The 15,714-nt window shown below is 39.7% G+C and overlaps 1 protein-coding gene across 1 annotated transcript in view; it reads right to left on the reverse strand.

Moving 5' to 3' along the window:
• The window catches only part of SEZ6L2 (seizure related 6 homolog like 2), a 616,191-nt gene that overhangs the window by 20,587 nt on the left and 579,890 nt on the right, over positions 1-15,714 (reverse strand). The window contains exon 17 of the mRNA XM_044086316.1: positions 9,842-9,944. Coding sequence (XP_043942251.1) covers positions 9,842-9,944 — 103 coding nt within the window. The remainder of the gene's footprint in view (positions 1-9,841; positions 9,945-15,714) is intronic.

Here is a 15,714-nt window from a genome sequence, read left to right on the forward strand (position 1 = left end):
TGTGGGACGCCACTTGTAACTGGTTTAGAGTCTGACATGGCACCTGCAATTCTGACCATGTGGGTTCTATCCCTGAGCCAGTTTGCAACCCATCTTGTGACATAGGGGTTGATATTTAAGCTGGTGAGCTTATTTATGATGCCCAAGTGGGGTATTGTGTCGAAGGCATTTGCGAGGTCCAGGTAGGCTGTGTGGACTACCTTCCCTTCATCTATGGCCTTGGTAACTGTTTCAAAGAAGTTGACCAGGTTCAAGAGGCAAGATCTGCCCTTAACAAAGCCAAATTGGGTAGGATCCAGTGTCTGGAGGTTCCCAATGTCTTTGTTGATGAGTTGCATGATGATACGCTCCATAGCTTTGCAGACCAGGCTAGTCAGGCTTATAGGGCGATAGTTTCAGGGGTCCATTGTGGCACCACCTTTGTGGAGCGGGACCACTGTTGCTGTACGCCATTCCTTGGGTACATATCCTGTAGTAAGGCTGAGATTGAACAGTGATTTTATGTGAGGGTTAAGTTCTTCTTGGAGCTCGTGTAAGACGCAGCCCGGGACACCGTCCAGTCCCATTGATGCCCACCTTCGAACTTATAAGTATCTATGTAATCTTGCTAAAACTCAAGTCACTGCTGATAAAAAACAATATTACTTAGATCCACAAATAAACCACAAAGAAATGTTGGTCTTCTATTACCAAAATCTTACCCCTGGAACTCCTACTGCCCCCAGCCCCTGCTCAAATAGCTATCCCATAAAAACTGCTAATAAATTTAACTCCCATTTTATAGACTCTATTGCTACCCTAACATAAAATCCCATACAAATTTATGACAGTTCTGATGAGGCTCCTGCTTTCAGTAAACCTCTCTTCTCCTTAAAAACTGTCTCTACCTCACATATAAAACACCTACTCAGTAAGCCAAATCCCTGTTCACCCTCACTTGAAAACCTACCTACAGAATATCTAAAGCTTGCTGCTACTTCCATTGATTATCCAATCTCCATCTTGATCAAAAGATCCATTTAAGAATCCCATGTTTTATCTCTCTGGAAAAAATCTAAATCATACCTCTTCACAAAGGTGTTAACTCCTCTGAAATACCAAACTTTAGGCCTCTTGCTATCCTAAACCCCTCTCTAAAATTCCAGAAAATTAGATATCAGCAAATCTTACAATACCTTCTACCAAACACAGTTTTTGTCCACACTGTAGCACAACAACTTCCTTGGTTGTCTTCTTAGATAACATCATAAAAGTTAGAGATAACAATAATTTGGACTCCCCCTGTTTTTAGATCTATCTAAAGCTGTTGGCACAGTCTTTCACTCCAAATTACTCTCTAAAATGTCTGCAGTTGGTCTGTCTAATACAGCACTCAGCTGGTTCACTAGCTACCTTTCTCACTCGTGATAATCTGTAAAATGACTCTCTAAATATTCTTCTTTTACCCAAGATAATACCGGTGTGCCCCAAGGCTCTATCCCTGGACCTCATCTCTTTGACATATTTTTTAACAACTTATATACATCCTCCCAACAACCTTCCCTCATCCAATATGTCAATGACTCCTCTTTCATTTATTCATCAAACACTCCTCCCCATTTACAGTCCACTACTCAAAATGCCTTCAACTCTCCACTGAACACTGGCTCTGTGAAAACCAGCTCTTCCTATACCCCAATAAAACCAAGATATTACTATTTCTCCCCAAATCTCTAACACCTGTTAAAAACAGCTTTACAATAATTTCTATCAATCACAAAGATATAGAAGTTGTATCTCATACCAAGCTACTAGTCATCACAATTGCTGATCAACTGAAATTTGATCTTCATATACAAAATTATACAAAAAACTCATGAAAACTCAATATGGTTTACAGATCCAAACAATTCCTCACCAGCTCCTCCAGAGTCACACTGAGAAACACATATGCACCTTTTACCTTCTCTATTGTATGCCTCAACAATGCCTACCAATATTCAACTCTCCCTCCTCACAAAATTAGAACTATGTATACACACACACACACACACACACACACACACACACACACACACACACACACACACACACACACACACACACACACACACACACACACACACACACACACACATCATCATCATCTTCTTTTGGCTGTTCCCACTAGGGGTCGCCACAGTGGATCATCTGTTTCCATTTCTTCCTGTTCTCTGCATCTTGCTCTGTTACACCAACCACCTGCATGTCCTCTCACACCACATCCATAAACCTTATCTTAGGCCTTCCTCTTTTCCTGTTACCTAGTAGCTTCATCCTTTCCCAATATACTCAGCATCCCTCCTCAGCACATGTCCAAACCAACGTAATCTTGCCTCTCTGGCTTTGTCTCTAAACCTTCCAACCTGGGCTGACCCTCTAATATACTTATTCCTAATCCTGTCCACCCTCGTCATACCCAGTGCAAATCTTAACATCTTTAAATCTGCTACATCCAGCTCTAATTCCTGCCTTTTTGTCAGTGCCACTGTCTCCAACACATAAAACATAGCTGGTCTCACTACCCTCGTGTAGACCTTCCCTTACACTCTTACTGGTACTCGTCTGTCACAAATCACTTCTGACACTCTTCTCCACCCACTCCATCCTGCCTGTACTCTCTTCTTCACCTCTCTTCAACACTCACCATTACTCTAAATTATTGATCCCAAGTATTTAAACTCATACACCTTCACCACCTCTACTCTTTGCATCCTCATCATTCCTCTATCCTCCCTCTCACTCACACACATATATTCTGTCTTAGTCCTGCTGACCTTCATTCCTCTTCTCTCTAGAGCATATCTCCATCTCTCCAGGGTGTCCTCCACCTGTTCCATACTCTCACTACAGATCACAATGTCATCTGCAAACATCATAGTCCACAGGGACTCCTGTCTGATCTCGTCTGTCAGCCTGTCCATCACCATTGCAAATAAGAAAGGGCTCAGAGCTGATCCTTGATGTAATCCCACCTCCACCTTCAACGCATCCATCACTCCCACCACCCATAATTTGTATTATGTCTTATGGAACTTTTCTCCCAAGGTCACATATTAAAATAGGATTTATGCCCAGTTGAACTTCTCTGGTAATCAAATGTCAAATTAAAAAAAAATGCTTCAACAACTTTTTTGAAGAAATCAAAAAAGCTAAGTAGGCAGGGCCTGCCCTTGAGAAATCTGTTATCTAAGACCCTGGAGAGATGGAGGCCAAGAGTCTGTAGGTTAGCTATATCTTTATTAATTAATTCCATAATTAGCTTTTCCATTGCTGTACAGATGAGACTGGTCAGGCTTATGGACCTGCTGTTGTCCTTCATTCATCCAGCAAGCACCTGTAGGGGAACAAACAAGTTATATTTCAGGCTGACCACTAGATAGCTTGGTATGTTACCTGACCCCATAGATATAATGTAGGAACTCGAGAACTTGCTCATGGAAGATTTTTTTTGGGGGGTGCAGGTATGGGTGTGAGATCTGAGAATACTGAAGGGGAGAGGGAGAAGGGGGTGAACTTTGAGCTAAATTTGTATACTAGCAGATTGACTATATCCTCTGGGTCCGACTAGGTGAAATCATTTGTACTTCGGATGGCCACAATAGTGCAGTGGTTAGCATTGCTGCCTCAGAGCAAAAGGTTTGCCAGTTTGATTCTCGGCTGGGGTGCCTTCTGTGCGGAATTTGCATGTCCTTCCTGCAGTCACATGTGTTTCCTCTGGGTGCTCTGGTTTCCACCCACATCCCAAAGACATGCTGAAGGTGGATTGGACACACTAAATTGGCCCTAGGTTTATGTGTGTGCGCCTTCTGTGGAAAGTTGGTTGCCGGGCTGGCAACTTGACACCGTAAAACTCCACTGCCAATCTTTCTGTGGACTGTTGTTCTGCTGTGGCAAACCCTAACGGGAAAAGCTGTAAGAAGAAGAAAGATGGCTTTGTACTTATCTTTCGCTTGGGTTGTTAGTTTACTTCATATCTGGTTTTGGTTGATTTGATAAGGGTCCAGAGTTCTATGTTTAGTTTAGCAAGAGCATTTTTGGCATCTTGAGAGTTAGATTTATTTTTGTGAGCAATGATTTTTTTTTTTTTTTTTTTTTTTAGAGCTTGTTTATATTAGGGATTTATTTTTGAATTTGACATTGTATTTATTTCTGTGTAGCACAGATGTATCTATGCAGCTAATTACATGTGCATAGACTTTACTAGTGAAGGATTCCACATAAGCAATTGGGTCATTAAGGTGGAAGGGGCTTTTGAATTTAGCCAGGTCATCACACAGTTTTAGTAGATTAGCCTTTGCATAATCTCTGAATACTGAGGAATTAGAAAATGCTTCAGTCTTATACCAAATGTCAACGACTTCTGGTGTGATTTGACCAGGTAGAAAGCTACTTTTTGTTGGGAGAAAGCTACCCCATATTGGTAAGAAAAAAGTGCAGGATTTTATCACCCCTGTTGAGGTGCAGACTAACTGGTCCAGAGAGCTTTTTTTGATGAAGTCCAGAAATCTTTGAGAATGCATGTTTCAGGATATACGAGTCCCTCAGTTTATAGGGGGTAGTTGAAGTCACCTAGGAGAACTGTGTTTGGATTAATACATAGAGAATCCATACTGATTAGGTGGGAGCAATAGGCCGTGAAGGTCATAGTGGAGGTCATAGCATTGATATTAAAAGGGGTAATTAATTAATTCATTCATTAATTAAGGGATACTTAAGCACAGTCATTTCCTAAAGTACTTGTTTAGTGAATTGTCATTACTTCAGATATCAGAATCCTCTATGTTTCACCAGACAAAATATATTTCTTTCAGTTTTATCATGCCATAGTTACAATACCATGCTTTTCAAAAGATAAAGCTGTGGAGTCCAACTCAAAGGTATGCTGCACAAGAAGTTTTAGGGATAAAACTGCAGTCTTAGCTTTGTTTTACACTTGAATGTAATCTCCTTGTTACCTGGAAGTTTCATGAAGACACCTCAAACAAGGCCCCACCACAGTGGCTTGACTTCACATGCCTTTACTGCGGCAGTGTTACATTTTGTGTCACACTCTTGTTTTCCTTTTGCATGCTGGGTTGACTTCTGCTCTACATACTGTATGCAGCCATGGTCTAATAAACATCTTTACTAAGCTGACAACATATCAGAAGTAATAATCCTCTCTATTTCTCTAGACAAATATATATATTTTCAGTTGTAACATATCATGACTACAGTAGTTTGCTTTCAAGCTGCTAAAGCTGTGAGGACAAATTCGGAGACGTACAGCACTGGAAGCACAGATTTTAGAATTGCAGTCTTATGTATGCTTCGCAGCTGAATACCCTATTCTTATTAACTGAAAGCTTTAAAAAAATCTCAAAGGGGACAGTGATACATTCTTTCAAAGACATGCTCTTATGCATTAGTTTATATGGCTTTCCTACAACCCACTGACAGGCTGCAATACATTCTTTTCATTTTGGGAGTTGTGCTAAATTCCTGCTCACTATGATGATCCAGGGATCTGTTTGTGTACAGTAATAGCCTAAAATACTTCTTTATTGAATTTCCAGTGCATCAGAAGTAAACATCCTCAATGTTTCATCAAAGTTATTTTACTTTCAGTTGTTACACACTACGACTACAGTGCTATACTCTTATGCTAGCTAAAGCTGTATGTTGAAATTCAAAAATGTGCTGTACTGGAAGTTCTGAAGTCATATTTACAATCAGTCATTAAAAATTGTGGAGTATATTGAGTAATTAGAAGAGTAGGACCAATTTCAAGAGGTTAGAAAGAGAAGTAGGGCCAAGGGGATACTGGCAGAAATGAGAACAAGTCGCCATCCACTATTGTAGGCAGTGAGCCAAGTAGTAATGAGACAAAAACAGTGTCCTTGTGTTGGGCGATACCATGCTGAGAGGAATATGTAACGTTCTCCCAAGAATGAATCAAGAGCATGTTAGTGTCAAAATGGCTGACATGTTAGAATCAATTAAACTGTTGTTTACAAATTCCTCTCCTTATGATATGATTATAATTGTAGCAAGCAACAGCAATGTTGGTCGCACTAGTATTGAGTTATATGAGGGATTTGTCCCCAGAATAAGGAAGGAAACAGTTGTTGTCTCAGTCCTCAAAAGATATGTACAACAATCACTGGACAACTATAAACCTATCAGTTTGAACTAAATACTGGGTAAATGTTTTAAGCAAGCAATTTGTAGTCTGCTTCAGGGGGATATTGGACAAAGCAGAAACAACAAATAGAACAAAAAATAAAATATAGATAAATGACCAAGGGAACCAGGATCCATCACTTCAATTTATTCCAACCACTAGCGCCTCAGCAATAGCCTTCCAAGGAGGTATTCTCCTTGGAAGGCTATTGCCGATGCGCTAGAGGTTGGAATAAATTGAAGTGGTGTATCCTGGATATTGGACAATGAACTGATATATATCACCATGGTTTACTTGTGAGGAGATCATGTTTGACTAATCTTATCCAGTGTTATGATAACATCTCAATGGATTTGGATCTTGCTAGTGACAATGCTTATCTGTATCTGGTGAAGGGCCCTAGGGACTTGTTTGCGGTCCCATATAGTTTGGGCTATTGATGTGTGAGTTCCCAGTATGTGATAACACCCAGCTAAGTAAATTTGCTGATGACACAAAGGTGATGGGCCATACCTCTCAAGTGTTCAGATTTTTGCAGAATGTCCAGATTTTTGCCTCATAATTTTGGACTGTTACTCATAAAATTTGTGTTTTCTGGCAAATTACTGGTATAATCTGAGGACTGAAGTCACTAAGTAATGATATACATTTGAGTTTCAGACTTCATATCCTTGTAGAAATGCATATAAACACACATCCTGTTATTCTAGCAACTTTCTAAGTTTATAAGAGCAGTATTTAAAATCTGTCCCTATTTCTTGGTCTTTGCCCCCCCCCCCCCCCCATTATATCAGGCTCTGTCCAGATTTCTTGCACTAAGAGGCTGAGAGGTATGTTGGTGGGTATAGTTACAAATATGTATGATCACAATAAATTGCAAAATTCTTTAGACATTTTAGTCAGATGGATCATTGTATATGGGATGCAATTAAATGCAAAAAAATGCAATATGATGCATTTTGTTTTGGGAAATAGTTATTCTTATGCTATGAATAACGAAATCCTGATCTCAGTAAGTTCTGTGAGAGATTTGAGATTTATGGTGTACAATGCTTTGAACTTTAATGAACATATCAAGACAGTGGTGCGGAAGTGCTTTGGACTTTTAAAAGACACATTGAGAAGTGTCAGCAGTGGCGAGAAAGAAATTTTGATTCCTCTTTTTACGTTAACTGCATGGCCTGTTATGGAATACCATGGATCTTTCTGTTATTATAACACTTGCCAAATAAACAGACTTGAGAGAATGCAGAAGATGATTACTATGTAGTGAGAGGATTAAAAAAAACTCAGTTATAAAGAGAGATTGGAGATGTTTTCCCTTTACCCAGTTGGCTATAGGCTTTTACAGGTATGTCATAGGTAAGTACTAGGCTAACTACTCTTGTGGGCCATTTTAAGCTTAGTCAATTTCCTTTTTGTGCTTAAAATAACCTATCTCATTTGGTTATAGAGTGGCCTACTTATCCCATGGTAGATAATTATATATTACTCCTAATGAGAATAAATGGGATCATACCACAGATAATTTGCGGGGACCCATGCATGGGATAAGGCATTTCACAGCTGCCTCTGTCCATTAGTAGTACAGGGGGCAGTCCTGGGGAAAATTTTCTGTTTCCCATCAATAAATCTAAGCTGTGCTTGAATATAGACAAGTATGAACTTTGTTTTATGTGGATGGAAAGTCTGTTCCACAGCAGCAGAATCCTCTGTGAGATATAACTGTCCCTCCTAACCATTCTGTTGATGTTGCAGAAGAAGTTTAGGTCCCTAGACTGAGCATTTCTAATGTCATTTGACTTGCTGATATGAGGTAGGCCCATCAGTAATGGGTTTGAGGATATCTTAAATGCCAGACACAGGTCAACTCTTAACAGTCTGAAGGATACCAAGTAGAGTGACAGGGATTTGAGTTTGTCCATATAGGACATGTTGTTTAGGTCTTGCATGCTTTTAGTAACCCACTTTTCTGTGGGTGGTCTCATTGTTGGATGTGTCTGGATAGATACATGCCAAAGGGGGCATTATACTCAATGACGGGCCCAATGACGGCTAAATAAAGGGGGACGATGACATTCCTAGATCTAGACACAATCCCTTTGTTTACAAACTGTGCAGTATAGAAAAACTTTCTTACAACAATAGATACATGTCGGTCAAAAGTTAGGTCACTGTCTACATAAGTTCACAAATCTTGAACAACTTGGTCATCTCTTAGGGCCGTATTGTCAATGTGGTAGTTCTGTGGTGTAGATGGCTTCTCAAAGGATAATAATGCATTTTTTGGCATTTAGTTTCATTCCATGATTTTACCACCAGTTAGCTGTTCAAAACAAATCTTTCTTTAGGATGGCTAAATCATTTGGGGATTTAATGGCTGCTCATATCTTACAGTCATCTGCAAACTTAGTTAGCCAGAGTCTTTTGAAATTGGCTTCTATTTCAGAAATGTAGATACCAAACAGGTGAGGTCCCAGCACAGAACCCTGGGGGGTTCCTTTGGTGGCTGGTCTCTGTGGATTTTTAAGACGTGGCTTGATTCTTGTGTACAAATCGCTAAGAAATAAGGCATTAGCAGATGGTCTTGTGTGACATTTTTGGGGTATAGTATAAGTACCAAGAATAACAATGCATTTGTGAGACTGCCACATGCTAAAACATCAGTTAAGAGTAGGAGTTTTCATCATAGAGCAGCAGCATTATGGAACTCCCCCTAAATATATAAGGGAAGTTGGTAGTGTTAAATTTTTCAAGTTTCTAATAGATAAAAGGTATAGAAATGTATATTTTTATATAACTGGTTTAGCTGTTGGCAAACTCTTATATGACTCCTAGGAGCCCTGAGTTTGAATTTTTTCTACATTGAACATGTTCTTTACCTGACTACCCTCTTGTTATTTCCTTAAAAATTCATAATAAGATCACAAATGTGGAAAGAGATATGATTTGCCAGACCCAGTGGCTGCAATTCATGTGCACCTACTGCTACAGTCTAACATTTTGCATTATACTGTGTCTTTACTGAACATGCACACACACACGCATACTCACACACACACACACACACACACACACACACACACACACACACACACACATACACTCGCACACTTGTGCACAAGCACATGTGTGCACACACACACACACACACACGCACACACACCTACATGCAATTTGAAAGATTGCCAATGCACTTATATCATGTCTTTGAGATGTGGGGAAGTTGTGGAATCCAATGAAAACTTACATGGACAGCAGGATGATATGGATAATCTACACAGAAGGCATCCCAGTGGAGAACTAGGAGGAATACCTGGCTAATGAGACACCCATTTTCATGTTAAGAATAATCACATTGTTCTACACACTTAAGGGAACTAGGTATATGGTTTACTAACCCCTAATTAGCAAAGCTCTTCTAAATTTTAACCAACAAAATACATTTATAGTAGATTATCCTGCAACCCTACAAAGTGCTATCTTGCAAAACCAAAGAAATCAAGACAGCCAAAATGAAGTGGTAGAGGAGATCAGCATATAAAAAGGAAGTGAAACACAGGCAAAGCAGATAAACAGTGGCCAGCATGGGAAAGAACAAAGTAAAAAGAACGTAACATCAACCAATAAACACAAAAGTAATCACAATCAACTTACCCCAGCCTCGAACAGTGGGTTATTGAAATCAGACTCCACTGTGATAGGACTGTAGGAATGGGAGTTGGCAAATGAAAAGCCAAAGAAAGTTTTTCCTTGCAACCTGCAGAAAAAAACAGAAAGGAGAATTTGAATAAAAGCATAACACTGTATCATCAGATCTATAAAGAATGGTAAATTTCAGCTATTTAATTACTCTGAAAATTTGCCTACAGATTGTGGCATCCATACCTCTCAACCTGAAAACATCAAAAATCTGGACAAGGCCCATGAAAAATCTGTACACTGATTAACATAACATTTGCATACATAATTATGTAGCCCCACCCACTCTGATGGCATTGTGGGATACCAACTTTCAAACGAAAACTGAAAAACAAACAACCAAAATATGCCACCAGAGTCCCCCTGCAGCCATTCCAATGTCCCATTACCTGGCTTAGGCTATTTTGCCCCATTGGCTATGTCACCCCATTTACCACAAACACTAATGTGCATACTGCTTTACTTCTACAATGATTTGGATTTTATTTTTACATTTTATAGCACACTGCACAAATACTAAGACATCTGCTAAACAAAGCAATACTGTCTCACAATGAAAATAGACTTGGCTGCATTAAAATGTTTCTACCCTTGAAACCCACATTCATTGAATGAAAAAAAATGCATAAGCAATGACGACAAAACTGCCCAGTTCAGAACATTTCCATCATATGTCTACTTCCACACGCAGAAACTATATAATAAATGGTATCACAAAAACTTTTATTCTAGCAATTTTCTAAGATTATAAGCTCAGTATTTGAAGTCTGAAATTCAAATGCCTGTCATTATTCAGTGAATTCAATCCTTCAGTGATTTCTCACAAAAACAAAAAAAAAAACACAACAAAAATATGAGGCATGGACACTGCTGGCATAAATATACCTTCACAGTCTGCAACGTCATCCTAGTCACCCCAACATGGTGACTGTTAATAAGTATGATAGCAAGACCAGAGGAGAAAATTCTGGAGGTTTGCAGGGGGGGGGTTGACAGAGCAAGTGAACAGACAGGAGAAATAGATACAGGAAGCCTGTGAATTAAAGCAATTAGAGATATAGGTGGCCTAAGGTTGCAGCGGAATATTAAGGAGAACTTGGAAGTGGGGGAGAAGGATAGAGTATGGAGGATGGAGCAAGGAGTAGAGGGAAAGTAGTGCAATTGGCAGAGGTCCGTGATGATCAGGACACTTGCTTAGTTGTTAATAGCTGGTACAGAGTAACTTAGGGTGAACATACAGGTTGGAGAGGTTAACTGTTGCTGGGAAGGCTGTTTTGGCCAGGTGATATCAGATGTTAAGGTGCTTGAATAGAATGCTAGAGCACTTGAATTACAGTTAGTTTTGCCAGGTTTTGAACCTAAAAGAAAAAAAAAATGTGGAAAGGAGAGAGATAGAGTATGTAGGAGGAGCAGGTTATAGTGGCTGAAGAAAGGCAGAAAGGGATGAGTGGAGAAAAGGAGGTTGGAAACAACAGGTATGTGGAGATTAGGTAGTGCTATGGGTTATAAAGGCTACAGCAAAGGCAGGTAGTGAAGCAAGTGGAGATAAGGAAGGAGAGTTGCAGATTTAAAGGAGGAAGGCCCTGGAGGACTGTTAGTAAGATGAGTGGTGGGTATAAGGGCTAAAGAGCAGAAAATCCAGCTAGGCCGAAGATGGGCACACAGTATTTAAAACAGTGCAAACAAGTACAAAAAATCAAACACGGATACCATTAAAAACATGGTTAAAACAACTTGTATATATTAGGAATTGTATAGTCAGTGCTAGTGAGACAATGCAGTCCTAGAGAGCAGTAAACTAATCAAACGCCAACAAGTTATCCCAACACGGCGGTTTCATAAGGTATAGTGGCAGAATGCTACAAGGTTACTAACCCCTCAGATGTTTCACAAGAAGTTTTGATGAAACTGTAAACTGGGGACAAAGCAGCTGGGAGAGAGCTAGGTGTAGCCGCTGACTACCGGGGACGGTAACAATAAGCGTTAAGCATATGTTAGTAAATAGAAGCTATAGACCTACACACACACACACACACACACACACACACACACACACACACACACACACACACACACACAGACAAACTTTAAGTCTATCCTCAAATCCCTCAGCTATTTTGCTTCTCACCACCTCCTCTGAAGTGTAGACTGCTCTTTCAGAGAAGTGCTTGTTCATTGCTTTTTAAAATATGTCCCCTTTACCATATTAGGGTACCTTATCAGCCGCATTCATTATTTTGACTTTAAATCCAGATTCCAGTACCTTATCTGCAAAAGCATTAAATCCATGGCTTACAAGGCAGTCGTTATCCCAGTACAGAAATCATACTGGCTTACAAGGCAGTCGTCTTCTCAGACAGAAATCCTGCTTTAAGTAAGTCATCCGTGGCTTAATAGCAATCCTGCATTGATATTCAAACAGACGTGAGTCACATGGCAATTACAGCAAATAGAAATCCTCTGCCTTGACTCCCAGTATTCAAACAGACACGCGGCTTAATGCTGACGGAGCTGACATCATCACGCACGTGATGACATCAGCTCTGAAAGCGCGAAATCTAAAAGAATTTGTTTGTTTGTTTGTGTCTTTCGGCTTTTCCCGGTTAGGGGTAGCCACAGCGGAACTCCGGTCCGCTAATGATTGGCAGTAGATTTTTACGTCCTGGCTTGCCGGGCCTAACACACAACCTTCAATGAAGGAACACCCATTCAAGATTAGATTTAAAAAATCGGAAATAAAGGAGTGCCACTCAGGAATCGTGGCACCCCATTATGGGACCCCAAAACTCAGTAAAAGCCAAGTAATTCGGGATGGTTGGGAGGTCTGGTGGCATCTATTTGGATATTGTGTTCATCTGTAGAATTACTGGGACCCAGAAAAAAAGATGTGATTCAAAAGATATGCCTGCAACATGGTTAATTACATGGAACAAGATGGAGGGGGATGATTCTCCCTTTCACTACATAGTGATGTCACATACACAAGCAATAGCATTTTTTCTTAAATCCTTCCTTTTAGCCTCCAGCTATAACTTCCTGTTATGAAATTCCCAGTACTAAGCCAGAACATTGCCTGATTTCCCACATGCCTACTATCTCACTAATATGCACAGGAAACAAAGACCAAGATGGCAGATGCAGAGGGTAAACTACTTAAATCTTGCCACTGCAAAGGTGGGGTGTATGTATTACTTGGAGTCTTTCCTAGAAAGCCGGCATGCTGAATACCAACATGCATGAACACAACACTGAACACCGAAACTCCCGACTGCTCCAGACCCAGGAACAAGCGCCAACATGGGTCCAGAAGACGGGCTAGTTTGGGCAGTCAGTAATGCCAGCATTGTGACTGTTGACATGTGGGATTTGCACAGCTGGACTCAACCTTAAGAGTAGTGAGGTTTTCATGGTAAACTAATTCAGAGTGCTACACCTATCCAAGCTGCCCATTTTCCTGTATACTTACTTCAAATGCCATAGTTCCAGTTCACCATCATCTCTCCCTTTTTCTCTCTCTCTTTAGAAAGACTTCCTGTTCGCATATGTACTATCACCCTTAGATCACGTTGCCTAAAAATACAGTCTCCTCTGTATTTGTAATAACACATACTGCCTATCTAGTGCAAGTACAAAGGTTCATCATAACCAATTTGCGTATTCATATTAATGCAATACAGTTTGTTGGCAAGATAATTTCCAAATGTATATATTATAAACAATTGTATATATCAGTAAAGTGCTCCACCAGTCAGCCCGGATAACCAGCCTTAATTAATTAGTTTCCCTTCATATCACTCTCATGCTTGTCACACCCTTACAGTTGCAAATCCCATTAATCACTTTTTTATTTTATTATATGGGTACTTTATGTTGGTATTTAACTTCAGTCACCTGGAAGTGCCAAATCATCTCCTTATTCACTTGATGGTGTCCCGTATCCCCCATCACCATTTTTGGTCCATTTTTTTCCATTAAGAATTAACCTTTCAGCACCTAAACTTGACATAATCAGTGGGGTAAGAACAGGTTGTTTGGAACAAGGCCGGGGCTGTATGTGCTACTTATCTACCTATTTACACATATCTGATTTGTAGGCCATAAAACTATTCCTAGAAGTCTGTGTGTGATATTTAAGTGGACTCAGTCTAGTCACTGCCTGTTTACTGCCACTTAGGGCTTTCTTGCCAGGCACCCTGAATCAATGGGGCAGTAATTACATCAATCATTATTTAATTACATCTTTTTAACAAGAATGTGTGCTTGGCAGTTGTCTCCTTTCCCCACACATTTTAATTTCATTCACCATTTCAGAATATCAGTGTTCACCTTTTTTTAAACTGCACTTAAGATTTTACTGCTTTAGCTCAATGTTGTGTATTTTCATACTACAGCTATTTTGTTTCCTAAAAAAGTAAATACACTGTTAAATAAACACAAATAAATACAAAGTGCAATAATTCTAATGGTGTACAGAAGTGAAGATGTAAATTAAAAATAACAACAGTCATAAGTTATTATTGTAAAGAAACTAGTTCTACTGTGTACCACAGGTGCTAGACAAATCTCTTATATCAATTAAATCTTTAAATAAAAACAATGTTTTCATGTACATTTCCCATATTTTCTGATACTGTGTATTCGCATGCTTTAGGACTTTAGCCAAGATAACATGCAGCCGTCTGTCACACAGGCCAAGTGTGCTGCTCCTGTGATTATTCTAAGAAAGGATATCAGAATGTAATGGCAGTTATATGTTGAAAAAGCTTATTATAATACAAGAAACTAAGCAGTCTTCCCAAGATTACTGCAGCAATGTCTGCTGATATGACTGTATACACAACATTCATAAGGAATGCATGTTCTGGAAGGAACTTTATCAACATCTGCTACTGAAAGTCATAAATTTGTACTTCTGCAGGACCTTCTGCATTTCATATCATAACTTATCATACAAGTTTCCATTCAGTGCTGTGTCCTGCATTTAAATAAAATCCAGGTAGCGTTGCATTGTGGGATCTGACATCACAAACCTACATTTATACCACTTTTAGCCAGTCTACAGGAGAAAGGGTAAGGTATCTATTAGTGCTGCTACTGACCTGGGTTCCACTAAGGCAGTGGGTGCAGGAGTTCACTGGGGGTGGGCAAACTGAGTGACCAATTGTTGGCTTTCTGTCCTCTGGGGAGAGGATTGGGGGAATCATTGGAACAGACAATGTTACAAGTTCATTCTTCAGAAGAGGTTAGAGGCTAGTCGAAAGCATAGGTGTTCAGAACATATCTAAGAGCCATCCTGATTAAGACTGTGCGCATATAAATATACATGTACATCTCCTTACAGTAATGCAGTGCATGCTGGTGCCCAAATATTGTAGTTAGAGGTAACTAACAAAAGGGAAATCCAGCGCCACCTGCTGTATATCAGTGGCACTACCTCCATCCATGACTCGCATCCAGACTCTAGTAAGATGTTCCCACAAATCCAAGCTTTCCAATGAAGGGAAGCACCACGACAAGGATAGTGTATATTGCTACTAGAGTTGAGGGATCAAAGATGTTAAATGGTGGGGAGATGAAGTGGGAATGAAACCAAGAATGACGGATGGGCTAAGAATTACAAAACAAAACAGAAAAAAACATTTTCTTTCCTCTGTGATTTGGGCTATTCTTAATTTATCAGTCTCTTCTTTTTTACTCCATCCTTACTCACATGGTTCATTTCCCAATAGATGCATATATCTGACTTAAGTCATCTTATGACAGAGTTTTTAGTTCAGCAGGCAAAATACTAAATGAAGCTAGTGGTACTGTGTATTCTAACTTACAGG

This window comes from Protopterus annectens, chromosome 10.part0 (genome assembly GCF_019279795.1).
Source record: "Protopterus annectens isolate FY-2018-M chromosome 10.part0, PAN1.0, whole genome shotgun sequence".
Lineage (NCBI taxonomy): Eukaryota > Metazoa > Chordata > Ceratodontiformes > Protopteridae > Protopterus > Protopterus annectens.